Source organism: Strigops habroptila, chromosome 1 (assembly GCF_004027225.2).
Source record: "Strigops habroptila isolate Jane chromosome 1, bStrHab1.2.pri, whole genome shotgun sequence".
Lineage (NCBI taxonomy): Eukaryota > Metazoa > Chordata > Aves > Psittaciformes > Psittacidae > Strigops > Strigops habroptila.
Genome location: NC_044277.2, coordinates 144,557,954 through 144,573,343, shown reverse-complemented (window position 1 = coordinate 144,573,343; position 15,390 = coordinate 144,557,954). Strand labels below are relative to the sequence as shown.

The 15,390-nt window shown below is 42.2% G+C and overlaps 1 protein-coding gene across 1 annotated transcript; it reads right to left on the bottom strand.

Moving 5' to 3' along the window:
• Positions 1 to 3,671: 3,671 nt before the first annotated feature.
• HUS1 (HUS1 checkpoint clamp component) lies at positions 3,672 to 14,906 on the bottom strand. Its single transcript, XM_030500849.1, has 8 exons — positions 14,755 to 14,906; positions 14,172 to 14,299; positions 13,467 to 13,643; positions 12,847 to 12,954; positions 11,813 to 11,887; positions 10,852 to 10,951; positions 10,378 to 10,506; positions 3,672 to 9,860 (listed from the first exon to the last, which is right to left on the bottom strand). Exons 1-8 carry the CDS (start codon positions 14,804 to 14,806, stop codon positions 9,778 to 9,780), a joined length of 852 nt encoding a protein of 283 aa, XP_030356709.1. The 5' UTR covers positions 14,807 to 14,906; the 3' UTR covers positions 3,672 to 9,777.
• Positions 14,907 to 15,390: the final 484 nt, after the last annotated feature.

Sequence of the window (15,390 nt, the reverse complement as noted above, 5' to 3'; positions counted from 1 at the left end):
AAATACAGATTGTAACTCTCTGTTACTGTTCTACCTGCTAATGCAATCATTCTCGGGTGGCTGTGGTGATGCATCAGACATAATAAAACACAGTAGAAAGAGCTATTTGCCTGAAATACTTCAGCAGCTGTTACAAACTTAGTATCTTGAATGAAAGGATTAGATCATGGAAAGAACAGAAACTGACTTTCTAGGCCTTTCCGTCTTTGAAGAGAAGCTGAACCACTGGCAACAGCATGTAGCAGATAGAAAGAGCATTTGCTTTGGGTAGGAATGGTAACCGAAAATGGTTACAAATACTTGAAGCCCATGGGACAACATTAAGATTTTTCCTTAAAATATATGTAATAAACTTCCATTAAAAACAAGGTTTAAACTTTTAATTTTGATAGACTGGACTTTTTGGGGAACTGCTCTTTGAACGAATGTTTGACTGCCTCTACCAGCTCCATTAGAATGAAATGCTGCCTCGTGATCAGGAAGCTACAGTCCGTTCTCATTAAACGTGGGAGACTTACAACACCTTAAACAGAGCATCAGAAGCCAGCGAGGACAGGAAAATACCATTGTCCCAGTGAAAGGCACAGTCAAGCAGAGCTCTTTTACTAACAGGTTGTGATTCCCCATGGCCAAGGACCTGTGGCCTTAGGAAGAATCATAATTTGTCTAAGAGACAAACGTCTATGATGAAGACAGAGAAGATGCCAAAATCAGTCCCAAAATGCTTTGTTAGTGGTGGGCAGGCAACTGCTGTGTGAAAGACTAAGCAAAAAGGAAAAAACCATTAATCATTACAGTTATACAGCTCACAAGCTACTATCATTTGGAGTCTTTTGAGCCATCCCTTTGATCTCTTGGAAGTAGAGGACATGCAGGACACGAAGACCTGTGGCTTGTTTTCTGCACGAGGAAGGTGCTGACTGATTTTAAGGCACTTACACACTGCTCTATCTGCCTGGGAAGACCTTACTGTAACTAAGGACCATTAGCTGTTGATTCTGCAACAAAAATACCCTGAAACCTGAGATGAAAGAAGTGCACCTATAAAATCTTTTGATTAGCCAGTCCCATTTTTTCAGGGCTATGTAATGACCCTAATCTCATCTATCATTGAAGAGGATACAGGGGAACAATGTAGAATGCTTTATCACTTCACACTTTTAATACATTTGTGTGCAATTAGGTTTTATATATAAATTGAATTTTACAACATCCTAAAATAGTCAGTGTTAATCATCTTCTTCTTCATACCAGCAGAGTATCAACAGAGGGTTATATTGTGGAAACAATCAACAGACTGAGGTAATCATACAGTTTTTGAAGCAGGTGGTCATTCTGATGCAAAACACTACGTCCATTTTAAGGAAAGGAGAATAAACTTACAGGAACGTGGATTCAGTCTTGGCTGTTTCCATTGGGTTGCACATCACTGCTTCTCTGTGGTAACTGTGTTTATAAAATCCCAGCCAGCTCCCACTAACCTCCCCCCATCCACCTCCACCACTCATTTAGCATTTATACGGAGCTTGCATTTCTGTAATGAAAATAAATGAATTAAGATAGATTGAATTTCCCTCTGGAAACAGGATCTACTTCAAAAGTAAACAAAAGATTATCATCAATTTAACTTCTGGAGTATAAATGCTCTGATGCAGTTAGCCAGACATCAGAAAGACTCAGTCCTACCATCCATTCTAAAGCTCCTTAATCACCATACCATATAATAAGGTCATTTTCTCAGGTTTGGGGTATATTTGGACGTTTCCCATAGGCTTTAATGGAACCAGACCCATATGAACTAAATCTTCTCTCCCTTCTGTGTCTTTAGTGACTCTAGATACTTTCTGCTTATTGTATATTATTAGTATTTTATAAGCAGTGAGGTTTAATGCCTTCTAGCTTTCATGCTCTAAACACTTAAGACTGACTCTGTCCAAGAGATCTGCATAGCTTGAACACATAGTGTGGGCTGGCATGAAGATCACTTGATGAGCCTCTAGAGCCCTTGTTTAACTGCAGGTCTGACTGGCCAACTGTTAACAGCCTCACAGGGCCTGGAAAAGCTGCAAATCTGTACAAAGTCTACAAATCTCACTGATTGCTTCGTTTTCTGGCTTTTCTGAGGCAGAAGTTGAACTTTTATCATTGTAGTTTAACTTCATACAGGGTCACAGATGCTACTTTAAGCAGTCTGAGCAGGTAATTTTACAGTGTAGCAGGAGAGGGGATATAGATCTGACTTAATGGGAGGCAATGAAGATTAAAATGGGCTTCAGAGAGGGAGCAAATGGAACGACCAGTGATCACAACTACTGGGCAAAAATGAAGGGCAGGCAGCAGGAAGTTATGGTGACAGGGACATCCAGTTGCCTTCACCAGCTTGAAGGCTCCTGAAATTCATGCACATTTGCATTTTCGATCCCACATTTCCCTGTTCAACCTCTACTAAGGTACTCAAGACAACAAAGCACCTTGTGATCTCAACTGCTGAAGACATTTACCTCCCAAAAGCTTCTGCCTGAGAGAAAATACTTAACTGTCCAATTGCCAACAAGGAGCATTAAAGAAAAGCACTGGAGGCTGAACGAGCCTTTTTTTACTTTTTCGGAAATACTGGTTTTCCACTTTGAAATTCTGAATTTCTTTTTCAATTTGGAAAAGAAGAAGTTGCTGTGAACACCACCCCCTGTACACCACCCCCTGTAATACCCACTAAAATTACCTGATTCTGCTTCTCCCCTGGAATTTCCGAGTGCTGCCCTTATTCTGTAATGAGGCTGAGCCTGTTTCCCTGCTTCTCAGAAGTACTGCAGGGAGCAGTGTTTGTCTGTTCATTACACATCCGGGAGAAGCTTACACTTCTGAACTGCTGGTTGCATGAGTAATGGTTTATTGTGGTGAGAGTTCACTGTAAATGTCTATTAAGTGAGACATTTGGTTAAGGAGGACCAGAGTGCACCTCTCATGCCAGGGTGGGACTTAAAATGTAAGAGGTATTTGGCTATATTAATCTGGTTACAATGTCTATTAAGTCTTAATTTTGGCTCCTTCACTTTGAAGAACATTTGTGATCTGGTAGGCAAACATGCCAGGTAAATGTAACGTGGCATCCAGTCTTCTGTCAAGGCAGGCAGGAGAGAGAGTTTTAGGGTTTGACATGGTGACCAGACATGAAGAAAAGGGGAAACTTTCTTGTTGCCTTGACTGAGTAACTTTGCCTGTTCCTCATTTCAATTTATCAATGCACAAAGAGAAAAGCAGAGAGACAGTTCTGCTGCAGCTTTCCTATTCTTCCTTCCTCTCAGAAGATGAGGAAATCTTCCATGCTTGGTCTCTCACCTGCAGAAATACAGTAACTGCCATGTACCTCAAAAGACCTCTGACCTAGTCCTCTAGAATTAAATAAGCTTCTTCCCCTGCAGTGTCATTGCCTCCTGACCTAGAAGATGGAAACTTACACCCTAGTACCACCAGGTTATTGAGAACCCCCTTTGTCAACACAGTAATGAAGGCCTCAGTACTGCCTGCTCTGAAGACATCCCTGGTTCGCCACGAGCCAGGGTCAGGGGCTGGGACATGAAGCAGGGTCCTTCAGCATCTCATAAGCTCAGAAGATCTGGCAAGATGAAGAACCAAACAAAGTCAAGGTCTAAATCTCATCTCAAGTTGTGTTCTCTCCAAGTAGTTTATCCCAAGGGAAAGATGACTTGCAGAGCTGTCCTGGCACATTGTCCTGTGCTTAGTCTTCTAGTCATCAGTAGCTCATTTTCATTATGTTATTTATTTATTTTTTCCGTGAAGTCACTGTCTGTATGTAAATGAAGTGGGTTTAGATTATATAAGGAAATTCCAATGTTTTGACTTCTCTCACACAAAGCTCAACATAACCCATAGGTCTATTCCTGTAAACCTTACTAGAAGATACTGAAACATAATACCACATGAGATAATTCCTACTAATAAAGCATGTCTCTGTCTATGGGATTACCTCTCAAGGCTCCAGTTTCTAAGAGTAACTGACTGTATTTAATAACTTTCTGTTGCAGCAGCATATAGTTAAGGAAATTTCTCTTTCATGACTTTAAAACTTAAAATATCAGTATTTCAGTTGTACACACACAAGTATTTTTGAACTAATTGTTCAGTACAGAGAAGGCTGAAAATCCAGATTTAGGCAGGATAATACAAAAGGTCTGTAATACAAACAAGCACAGGTTCATCAGCAACCAAACCAAAATCTGTAAGGTGCAGACAATGCCACTTTATTTAAGAACACAGAGAAGTGTTCCTTCGCTCTCATTCAAGTCATCGGACTTCCTAAGGATATGCTTGAAGTGAGATAGAAAACAGAACATACTGAACTCCTCTGGAAAAGCAACACCCTACAGACCCAAATGGCCCCCCTATATATTGTACAGATGTTTTGGGTTTGAGTACATAGCAAATCCCTAGGGAGGGGTTACCTCCCTTTAGTTCAAGCTTACAGTGGTGGTGATCAGATGGAGGACCCTGTCTATGTGTGATGAGATTTTCATGCCACCCATGCAAGCAGCCAAATAGAAGCTCATTTGTCAACTAGTCCAGTTGTGAGAAAGTGGCTTTGTGTAAAAGAAAAATCCAAAATCACAGGGCCTCTGCAGCCTCCTCTCTGTAAATACATTCACCCCCTGCAACTCACAGGCTAACGCAGAATGAAGGAAATAAGGTTTTGTGGTCATATCATTAAAATATTGGCAACAGTAGCAACACATATGATACTTGAGGGAGTTAATCGCTCATTCCCCCTCTAAGGAGCCTAGTCAAATAGCTACCATTGGTGTTGTAGAAGCCAAGCCAAATCAAAACAAACCCCCATGCCAATGGTATGTCAGTGGTTGTATCTTCATCAGGAATGCCAACACCTTCTGGAAATACAAACGTCGTGACTGGAATTTGTGATTTATTTTCAGCTTCCAAAAGAAATGTAACAACTGAGATCTATGAAGAGGGTTCCTGTGCCACCTCCCTGCTCCAAATCACTGAAAGCTTCACAAAGCCATATCTTTCAGCTGGCATCAACTGGCATAACTACTGATTTCGAATGAACTAAGCTGATTTATGCCAGCTGAGAGGTGGCCACTATAAATTAACAGATATCTATGAGCTGATCAGAAGTCTAATACCTGTGTACAAATTATGCCATACTATTTCACAACATTAGAGATCATTTCTTGAGTTGCTAGTTTGCTTCTAAGTTCTCTGTGGAGTGATTAATTCACCAAAGTGACCATGGTAAGTAAAGTTTTCTAGCAATGACTAGCATTGCCAGTTCCTTTGAGTGAAACAAAGGCTAAAGTTGTTCCCAGTTTTTGCTGCAAATTACACAAGTGCCAGCATATGAGTGGACATCACTTAAAATGCTTGAAGATGTGAGTGTGATGTAACTTTTGCTTGTATTACGTAACACATAAATGTCTGTTTTCAGTTTTGGAAAAGACGTCTGACATTTGACTGAGTACATTTAGGATCCCACAGTTCCCACTGCTAGAGGTCTGTCTGCTTCCTGAATACCAGAATAGATTACTTTGAGCTCCAGCATGGCATCTTCCATGGTTAGATGGCACAACAGTAACCTATACAAGCTCAGAGAAGATGGTCTTTAAATCCAGCAAGTGGAAGAAAAATCAACTAATTTGTCAATACCTTGGTACAAAGAGTGGGGAAGTCCAGTGTTCCTTTACTACAAGAAATTGTGCTTCAGATTGTCACGAACAGTACATCACAAAGTGAGAGATTAAGTAATTATTAACTGACTATGACTTGAACATGTGTCTTCTCACCTAAGGAAAGGATAGCAAAATATTTATAGCACCAGCCCATGCACATGAATAAAGATGTCCCTGAGTAAGTACCTATGAAGTGAGAAGCCAAATGCACAGGAAATCCTTCATGCTTTTATTTGCCACATATTGCACCCAGCTGTTAGTACAAAGATTCTTGTTTTATAGATGAATCACAGAGAGGCTCAAGTCCAATTCTATAAACTATTTAGTCACCTCATCTCAGTTCAGTTGCATCTCTCAGGGTCTGCCTAAATGATTTCACTGGGTTATTCATGATGCTTGCTCTAGAAACAGTATTTCTGTCATAGCTTACGAAGTTTAAACAATTCCAGTCTTACATTTAGTCACTGGCCACCTGCCCATCTGAGAAATGGTATTTATGGAAGACTATTTTAAAAAATCACACCCTCTCATAAATGCTATCTGAGGGCCTCTGCTTGTTCCTAGCTTTGCTTTGGAAAGCAAAGGAATGCATTTTCCTACAGCTCTTTAGCACCCTCTGTTGTTTTCTTTTTCTAATCAGAATTTGAATTGGTGTGGCATTAACAAAAAAGAATATATGCAAAGTCTTTCTCTAAAGCAGCATAAAAATAAGGATCAGTAATATAGTAGTGTGCAACCAGAAGGCAAGGAAAGCAAAAGGTTATAGGTAAGATTCTATACCAATTCACTGACTCACACAAAAACGCTTCCTTGAAGGCAGAGAGATTTTAGCTACTCCCTTCAGCAAAGAATTGAGCCTAACAATGCAGAAGCTTTGTCTTATAAGACCTGAGTAGTGGCTGCAGAATTTAACCTTATAAACTGGAAACCATAACATAACACACAACATTATACTAGGGCAACTATAAACAATGAGAACTAGGTCTAAAGGCTTATTAAGTGTTCTCAGATGATGAACTTGTAAGATGTGTTTTGGGTGGTTACAGAAAGTGCCAAATGGATTCAGTTTGTCAGCCAGTTATTCAGCCATTGCATGGCTACACGTTATTATTACTTGTTATAGACTTCAAGTGGACGTGGGGAACCAAAAAGCTCAACACACAAAACACACACTCAAGGTAAGATTTAACTGAGTTGGACAAAGTCCATATGCATGTGAAGAAGTACAATTGATCTGAGGATCTTCTACAATTCTTTGTACCCCTGAAGCTACTCAAGAACAATTTCCATGGCTGTCTCTTGAAATGCTTGTTTCAATTGAACTCATAAACTTGCCATTGTTCTCTGAATTAACTCTTATTGCCTTCTAAATGATGAATATAACTCAGTATTGAAGTGGCACGTGTAAATTTGCATAGATCAAAAATGCAGAGCTTCACAAAGTTTCATGGAAGATATAGAGAGTCAAAAATCAAATCCAAGAGTCATGAAGGGCCTGAGCTCTTTAATAACTGTTGTGGCTCAATGCAAAGATAGAAAAATCTTTGGCCAGGCAGAGTTCAACATGGAGGTGAATTTAGAAGCAGGTACATCTGAAAAACCAGGAGCAAGTCAAAAGCCATGTAACATGTATCTGACTTCCTCCTGGGTTTTCTCAACAGGGCAGAAGATTTGCCCGGGACTTGCCTGTGTAAGGCTTATGCCAGAACAAGACAGATGGGATTGGATGCAAAGGGTGGAGAGCATCCTCCGGTCCCTAGGATAGATGGTGGGTCAGGGTCAACATCTTGTCTAAACGCCCTATCTTATAGTTAGAATTTACCCTTTGACACTTCAAGTTTCTCTTCTCTTGGTACCTAAACCTGACAGAATCTTGGGTGTTCCAAATCAGACGAAACTTGATTAAATGGAAGTACCACTAAATGTCAGACCACAGCAGATACTGCAGCATTGGAACTTAAAAATCAGTTACACCAGGAGTGAGATACCATGTGAAATGTCAGAGCAATGCCAGAATGAAATAGCTGGTAAAGAAACTTACTATTTTTCATTACTATCTTAGCAGCTGGTGGTTGGTTCAGGGAATTCTATGCTCTCACCCCCTTCCAAGCTCCTCTAAGACATACTTTGAAAAAAAGGAATGAAAGGAATATATGATAGCAGAGGTTGGTGGTATGTAAAAATGGGCAGTTAACATTTACATGTAAAGATTCCTTGAAAACCAAAGCCCTGCAACAGGAAATCAATAGTGTCTGATACAAAATGGGTGGGGATACCTTAGGCAATATATGATGACAGCAGTGAAGGATTTTCACTAGCTTTCAAAAGATCAACAGATAGATCAATATTACAAGCTTCTGTAAAAACCTGGTTTTGTGCTCCGTAAGTAACTTCCAGTCTGCACTGCACCCAGAACAACTGTTTTGATTAATGTTTCAGGAAAATACTGTGATTTAAATGTAGATCAATGGCAATCACACTACCCTGAAGTCAAGCCAAAGAATTAAAAGTCAACCCAGCAAATCTACTGCAAAAAAAAGAAGCAAAACTAGCACTTTCAACAATATAAGCTGAATATAACTTCAGCATTTCTTCTATTTGCCTCCTCTGTTTGGAACGTTAACTGCATGTGTGATGCTTTACAGTGTCCAAATGCCTTTTTATTTTACTTACAAACCAGCATGCAAAACTTACAAACCATTACTTCCATGCAAAATGGATGAAGAGAACAGAAGAGCTAGAACGCTATAAAGGAACTGAGTGATCAGAAGGACCAGAATTACATGCATGGATGACACTTGAACAGAACAACAGGAAAATGCAGCACTGTTCCCTTAGGAAGCAGAACCAAAACACACCAATCCGATGTAGAAACTCATCAGTTTAAAATGACAAACAAAGCAAAAGCTCTCAGCTGCAGAGGTGTTTTCATGTAACAGGTGTTGGATAAAAGTTAAGGCACAAACTTCCAGTAAACATACAAAAAGTACACACACACAACCTTGTGTACTACATACTCATGTTCAGGAGCAGCTACTCCAAGTACGTATCAGCAAGAGGTCAGGAACATCACCTTCAGCAACGGAGTAGAAAGTCTTGTACCACATCCTGCTCAGCAAAATTAAGGTCGCAGAGGAATACGAGTGGCTTCAATAAACATCAATCCATGAACAGGGCTGGGCCCTGGCCCACCTACAGCATAGTTTAAAGGAGTACAGGATACCACAGCCCGAGCTGAAACGGGATCTGTGGGCCCATGGACAGGGGGTGGACAGGGGTCCCTGGTGAGGCTGCTTAGGGCCTCCAAGACCCAATATTGCCCTCAAGGCTCTGACAACTGGATTCACAGATGACAGCAGGTTTAAAACTGAGTATTATTTTCCCTCTGATCAGCACGTACACATCAACTGGATTGCAGGGCTGAGCTGTATCCTTGTGCTCTATTTAGGAAGGAAGGGTAAGAAAGCCCTGGGGCTGGAGAGATTTCACCTCTGTTGGTGTGTCTAGTGTCCTCCCCTCCAGGACATGAAATGGCAGACTCCTGACCTGTACCAGCATTACTCCCACTTGTGGTGTTTGTTTGGGATTTTTTGTTTTCTAACAAAAAATAAATGTTCTCACAATTATAACTTCTATATTATAAGCAGATACCAATCATCTGCCACTCTCCTGTTCCAAGGACGTATGACAACTTAACTTGGAGCTGTATTGTCCAATACTGGATACACCCAGCAGCAGCTCCAGAGGCCAAGTCTACCTTTATGCTTGTCAGAAACACACTCCTACATTGCCTTCCCCACATCTCAAAGCATCCCAGAAGCACATACAACTTTCAGCTTTGCTGCCCATAATGCTCAGATATGCCAGTTCCCCAACATTTTATCTTTCATAGCATGTAACTTTTCACAAAAATGCCCTTCTGGATGAGGAGATGTTTTGAATAAGGAAATAATGTCCATCTAATGGCTGTATCTAACAGCATATCACATGAGAGTACTCCAGCAACTCATGAAAGTTTTCAGACTTCAAGGAAAAGGCCTCAGGTTGGAAAATTACCGAGATTCCAAAGTATTCAGGTAAGTGCTGGAATGAAATACTGAAGTGAAACATCCTCATGAAGCAAGATGAAGTGGACAACTCTTTTACTTACAATATCTGTAAAGAGAAAAAAACACCACAAATCCAGTTTAAAGCAGGAAAAATACTTTTTATCTTCTACAGAATGCCACCATCAGAATGCAATGCTTCTACCACTTCTGACAGAAGGATGACTAGTAATATTTAAGTCGTAATATCCTGTAATATTTAAGTCGTCGCGGGTTTATGAAGCATTACTAAAGAGTCTATGAAAGCTGATACCAAAAAGGAAATATGTATAATGTATAGGCCTATAATGCTATACCCATGACTTAAATCTTCCTCAGGAAGTTCTTAGTATCTGCATTAAACCATAACTGATAGATGTTCTCAGGAAAAGCATGCAGAGTTATCAAAATCAAATATAAAACCCTGCTAGAAACTGGGGGCTTTTAAGAAATGTTAAAAGTCCTCAGGTATAGTAAACCCAGTCAAGTTTCAAACAGACAAGACAGATGATCTGCTGTTCTGCTGAGACAAATCTGGCAAACATCTCTCCTTTACTGGAGTTAGCAAGCAGAGCTGCTGAACTTACTGCACAATGCCTTTGTGGGGTTGACCTGCTGTCCAGCAAGCAGCTGCTGCAGCTTCCTGATGTCTATGCGTGCCTCAGCCATGCTTTCCGGATCTCTGTCTTGAGAACTTTGACATCCATCCTCTAACGCTAAAAGCATAAGAACACAACACTTGGTCAAAACATCAGAAGGAGTTGCAACTCCTATAGGAACACACTTGATAATCACTGAACAGCTGGTACGCAAAGGGTTTGTTTTCAGAAACAGTAGTACAATGAAGAGAAAGCCCAGTTTTCCTACAAACTTGTTAAGGATACTGGAATTCCCTCACTAACATGAAATAGCCATTGGCCACTTTTTAAGGTTTCATTTGAAAAAAACTCAAGAGTACTTGATGCTATTTTGTAAGAACTACCAAAAGGTAAGTACAGTCATCAGCATCACACTGAGATCAGATAGTCTACAGGAGGCAACAAACCTGGAAGGCAACTTACCCCAGGAAGGATTTCCCAAGTCTTTAAAATGCGTTGTTACACAAACTAAGTCAGTTTCTATTTTCAAGTTCATTTCTCCACTCAAGTTTGCTTCAATCATCTGCAATACAATCAATCTCAGTTTTAGGCAAGCCTCTTTCACACTGAAGAATTACAGAAGAATAAAGTGCAGCTTTGTTCAAGTACGAGCTTCCAAAAGCACTTCAGTGCCTCCACAGCTCAGCTGTACTTTCTGAAGATGGTTTGAACATTTGAAAGTTCAGCTACAAAAAGCATTTCTCATCATTCCTGTGAGATGTAGCCTAGATCAACCTCCTTGAAATCATGAAAAGAAATAAATTCAATTGCTCTCCAGTACTTCTAGAACAAGCACTGGCTTTGGGAAGCTGATGTGTTGAGGAAAGGCTTTACAAACAGGAGACTCAAGCTAGAGAAATGCAAGGTTTCCTGCATTTGCACCAGCACTCCAGAAAGCCAGGGTGGACTGGAAACCCACCATGTCAGAGTCTAAAGCACAGGCTGACAACCAGGAGCTCTGAGTAGGATTTCCTTTAAATCCTACCTCAAGTTTACCTTAAGTTAATTCCAGACGCCTAACACAAGACTCACTTAACAGGCATTTCTTTAATGAAATCACCTTGGAAGTCTCCAGGTGGCTTCCTCAACAACCACAATTTCCTACCAGCTATAAAGAGTGGCTTGTAGCAACACAATTCTTTCAAGGATTCAGTATAAAGAAGGAAAGCTTCCCAGGAAGCCCAGGACAAGCTTTTCTGTGTTAATCCTAAAATAAATCCTATCATTCTCTTCAACTCTTACAGAGTCTTCAGATGCCTTTAGTGCAATGTCTTATCCCAAAGTAAGACATAACACGAGGCGCCGGTTTGGGCAACAGGGAAACATGCTATGTCCAAGATAAAATAAGGTCTGTAGGACACACATCTGAAGTGACTTAACTTACAATGGAATTGCTGAGATTCTTCATTCTGTCCACAACACTCTTCATTGTTTTCAGCACTGGTAGGTAAATACTGACCTAGAAAGACATCAGAACTGCATTGGCACAAATATTTCATGTGTGACTGGGATGTGATGCATTTAGTTCTCCCTTCAATTCTATCTTATTTTGGCCTCTGTCATCTACTGAGTGCAGGAAGCACAATATTTAACTGAAATCAGCAAAGGTCTCAGGAACAGAGGAACTCTTTCTCATTACACTAACAGGCCATCGCTCTGGCGATCACTTCAGACATACAATCCCATCTGTGTTCAAAATAAATGAGAGACAGGTTTTTGCAGATCAGATTCTCACATGAACCCACATCTGTGTTACTGAGCAAGTAAATAGTTACTATAGCCAAAAGGGGAAGAACACAATTCCCATGATACTGTAATCACTTCTGCATCAGTGGATAGCTGAAATAACACAACAAAACACATCAAGTTTCTACTAAGTCTTATGTCTTCAGAATTTAAATGCTCTCAGCTATAAAGGTAACAGACATCCATAATCTCAAATAGGAGCACATTTGCACAAAGTCCTTTCCTTGCAAGTGTGCTAAAAGTCAAAAAGGATATAAAAAGATATATAAAAATCAGGAGGAAACACATATACATCTAACTTTGCCAGGCAGGCCATGCATTTCAGAAAGAACAGATTATTTGGGCCCCCTGGTACCTAAACAGCTGAAACAGTCAAAACGTGTGCCCTTTGGAGGTGCTCCTACCTAAAGCCATGCAAACCCTCTGCTCCTCCTTTCCTTCACCCTGAGTACCACAGCAATGACTGGTAATGACCTGCTCTGTTTCTATAGGTTCTGGAGACTCTCTTGTCAAGATGGAAGCCATGTCTCATCACTCTCCAAACCTCTAGCTTCCAGCTTTCCCTCTTTCCTTTCACCTTCTCTCCAAATCCCACTGGTAGTATACACCACAGCAACAGCATTCCACTTGCAACCTCCCCTTTCCATAGGGAATATAAAATAAGAGGCTTACATCAAAGTCTGGCACACTGGGCTCTCTGAAGTCATTCCATAATCTTCTGGGAATAACCCCCACAGGAATGTCATGTGTCACAATCCTACTGCTGCTTGATAAGGATGGCTTGAGGGAAGAGAGAGGATGCTCTTGCAGTTAAAAACAAGACTGGAATTCTAAATTCAAACTTTTCAGACCCACTCTGGGAAATACCATAACTGAGTGCACCACTCAGCTCCAGTTTTCCATAGGTTCCTATCAGTCTGCTATTAAGGACAACCAAAAGCAAAACAGAGCCAAAATCTACACAGAAACCTCCTCCATCTAATGGCTTCAGTGAGAAGGCAATAATCCACACATTTAGAGAATGAAGTAATGGAGAAAAGTAGACATTAGAAAAAGGTGTTTCAAGCACATAGCTTTCATTCTTCCTACACCTCTTCCTTGCCTTTTGAACAACACAAAGCCGGTTCCATGTGCTACCACCCATGATGGCAGGAAAGGCTAGCAAAATGGAAAATGGTATTTTTCTTTATTTTTCTAGAATTACACCAAAGCTTCTATTTGATCTTAGGAAAAACACTTAATTTCTAAAAGCTGTTTCTTAAAGATGAAGATAAAAGCATGGTTGCACTTACTAGCTCCACAGCGACTCTGAGACAGGGGCAGTGTTTGTTAGTCAACTTCATCTTCACTGCGTTAGCGTTCTGGGCAGTTTTTAATGCTCTCGAGAGGTTCTCAGGCATCAACTCTAAGTAGATCTCATTGTGCTCTGCATCCACTCCTTCCATCTGAAATTCATCGAAGAAATTCCCCTACAGTTTTTTAAATTGGGAAATAAAACACAGCAAATGAAAAAATGACAGTGGTAAGTTTTTACCTATCAGAACTTAAGCTTAGTATGGCATGTGTACAACAGGAAGCTTTTCTGTGCCTGGTATCACCTGCAAGAGTTAATACAGGCTGCACAGGCATGAAGGCCCACTGCTTCAGGCTAAACCTATTAATTTCAGATCCTCTCTTAACAACTACCAGCCCTCAAAACCAGGGATGTAAGAGGTGAGTTGTGCTTTCCTGCTTCCAGTTTTGGCTGTGGGCCAGCCCACACCGAAGCTTTACATAAAGTGACAACCAAAGGGGATGTCCAGCCAGAAACACGAGGGCTGTGTAACCAACAGGCAGTCCTGCAAGACAGAATGCCTTCAGTGAACAAAGCCACACAGGACTGAGACCTGGAACATCTCAGGTGAGGGCTGCATGTACAATAAACCACCCTGTACACCAGACACAACTGCCCGCTCTGGTTTTCAATGTTGTGTGGTTATTGAGTGTCTCGGGCTTACCTGGTTCAGCTCACACCACATACCCACACCTCCATTTGCTACTTTATCGGAGAGGATGAAATACAGCTTGCTGACAGTCAGGCGCAGCGTGCAGGTCTTGGCTAACTTGGCGATTGTGTTAATTACACCTGGCGGAGGAAGGGGAACGTTACAGCGGGAACCGCTCCACATACTCATCCCAGCCGAGCTTCAGTCTCCGCAAACACAACTCGAGCTGCTGCGGAAGCTCCTAAACACTTCAGGGCGACCAGAGAAGCTGTGGCTGCCCCATGCCTGGCAGTGTCCAAGGCCAGGCTGGACACAGGGGCTTGGAGCAAGCTGCTCTAGTGGAAGGTGTCCCTGCCCATGGCAGGGGGTTGGAACTGGATGAGCTTTAAGGTCCTTTCCAACCCAAAAAAGTCTCGGATTCTATGAAAATCGCCTCACGCTGCCTCCCCCCACACCCAGTAAAGGTCTCTGGCCTCACGGCGCGGGCCGGGGCTGCCGCCGCGCACTGCGCTTCCCCTTCGCTGGTACAGAAGGCCCCGGAGCTCGCCGAGGCGCCGCCGCCCGCCCTCCCGTTCCCCCTCCCGGGCACACTCACGGCTGAAGTGGTTGAGGCATGCGAGATCCACGATCTTAGCACGAAAGCGCATGGCGGCTCCCAGCCCGCCGCCGCAGCACCGCCCGCCGCCGGCGCACGGCCCGGGGCGGAGCCTGTCAGGAAAAGGGCGGGCAGGGGCAGGCCCAGCTCTGCAGCTCGGCGGGGTAGTAAGTCGCACATGAAGCGCTGGTGAGGGAGAAAAGCAATAATCGTGTGAGAAAGGGCAGAGAACAGAGCTCTCTAACAGGCATTTCCCCTTCCCATCCCCAGCCGAGCCACCCAGAGCAACCAATACACCTGAAGTGTGTTGGGAGGGGATGTGTCCTGCAGGCAGGCTGCCTTTGCCCTGCTCTGTTTCAGTGCCTGGTGTGCAGGGCTCTATGCAGAGACGAGGATAGCTCAGGGAAATCCAAAGCAAAGGAAAACCTTGCTTTACCTGTCCTGTCCATGTGCTGGATAACTGGTTCCTGCAAGAGACATGCTCCTTTGCCTCTGTGGTGCTCTTAGTTCCTTGCCATCCTGGAAAACTGCTGTCCTCTTGGGTTCCTCGGGGCTGTCTGGTTTGCTTTGTCACCCTGCAAGTTCCCCAGCTAAATTGCCTTTCGCTTGATGTTTAAATACTCTAGCGATGCTGCT

Coding starts and splice junctions, on each gene's coding strand:
- HUS1 (XM_030500849.1), bottom strand. CDS start 14,806: ATGCGCTTTCGTGCTAAGATCGTGGATCTCGCATGCCTCAACCACTTC. Junction 10,952..11,812: donor AGAATCTCAGCAATTCCATT/GTAAGTTAAGTC, acceptor ATTGTATTGCAG/ATGATTGAAGCAAACTTGAG. Junction 10,507..10,851: donor CTTGGGAAATCCTTCCTGGG/GTAAGTTGCCTT, acceptor TTATGCTTTTAG/CGTTAGAGGATGGATGTCAA.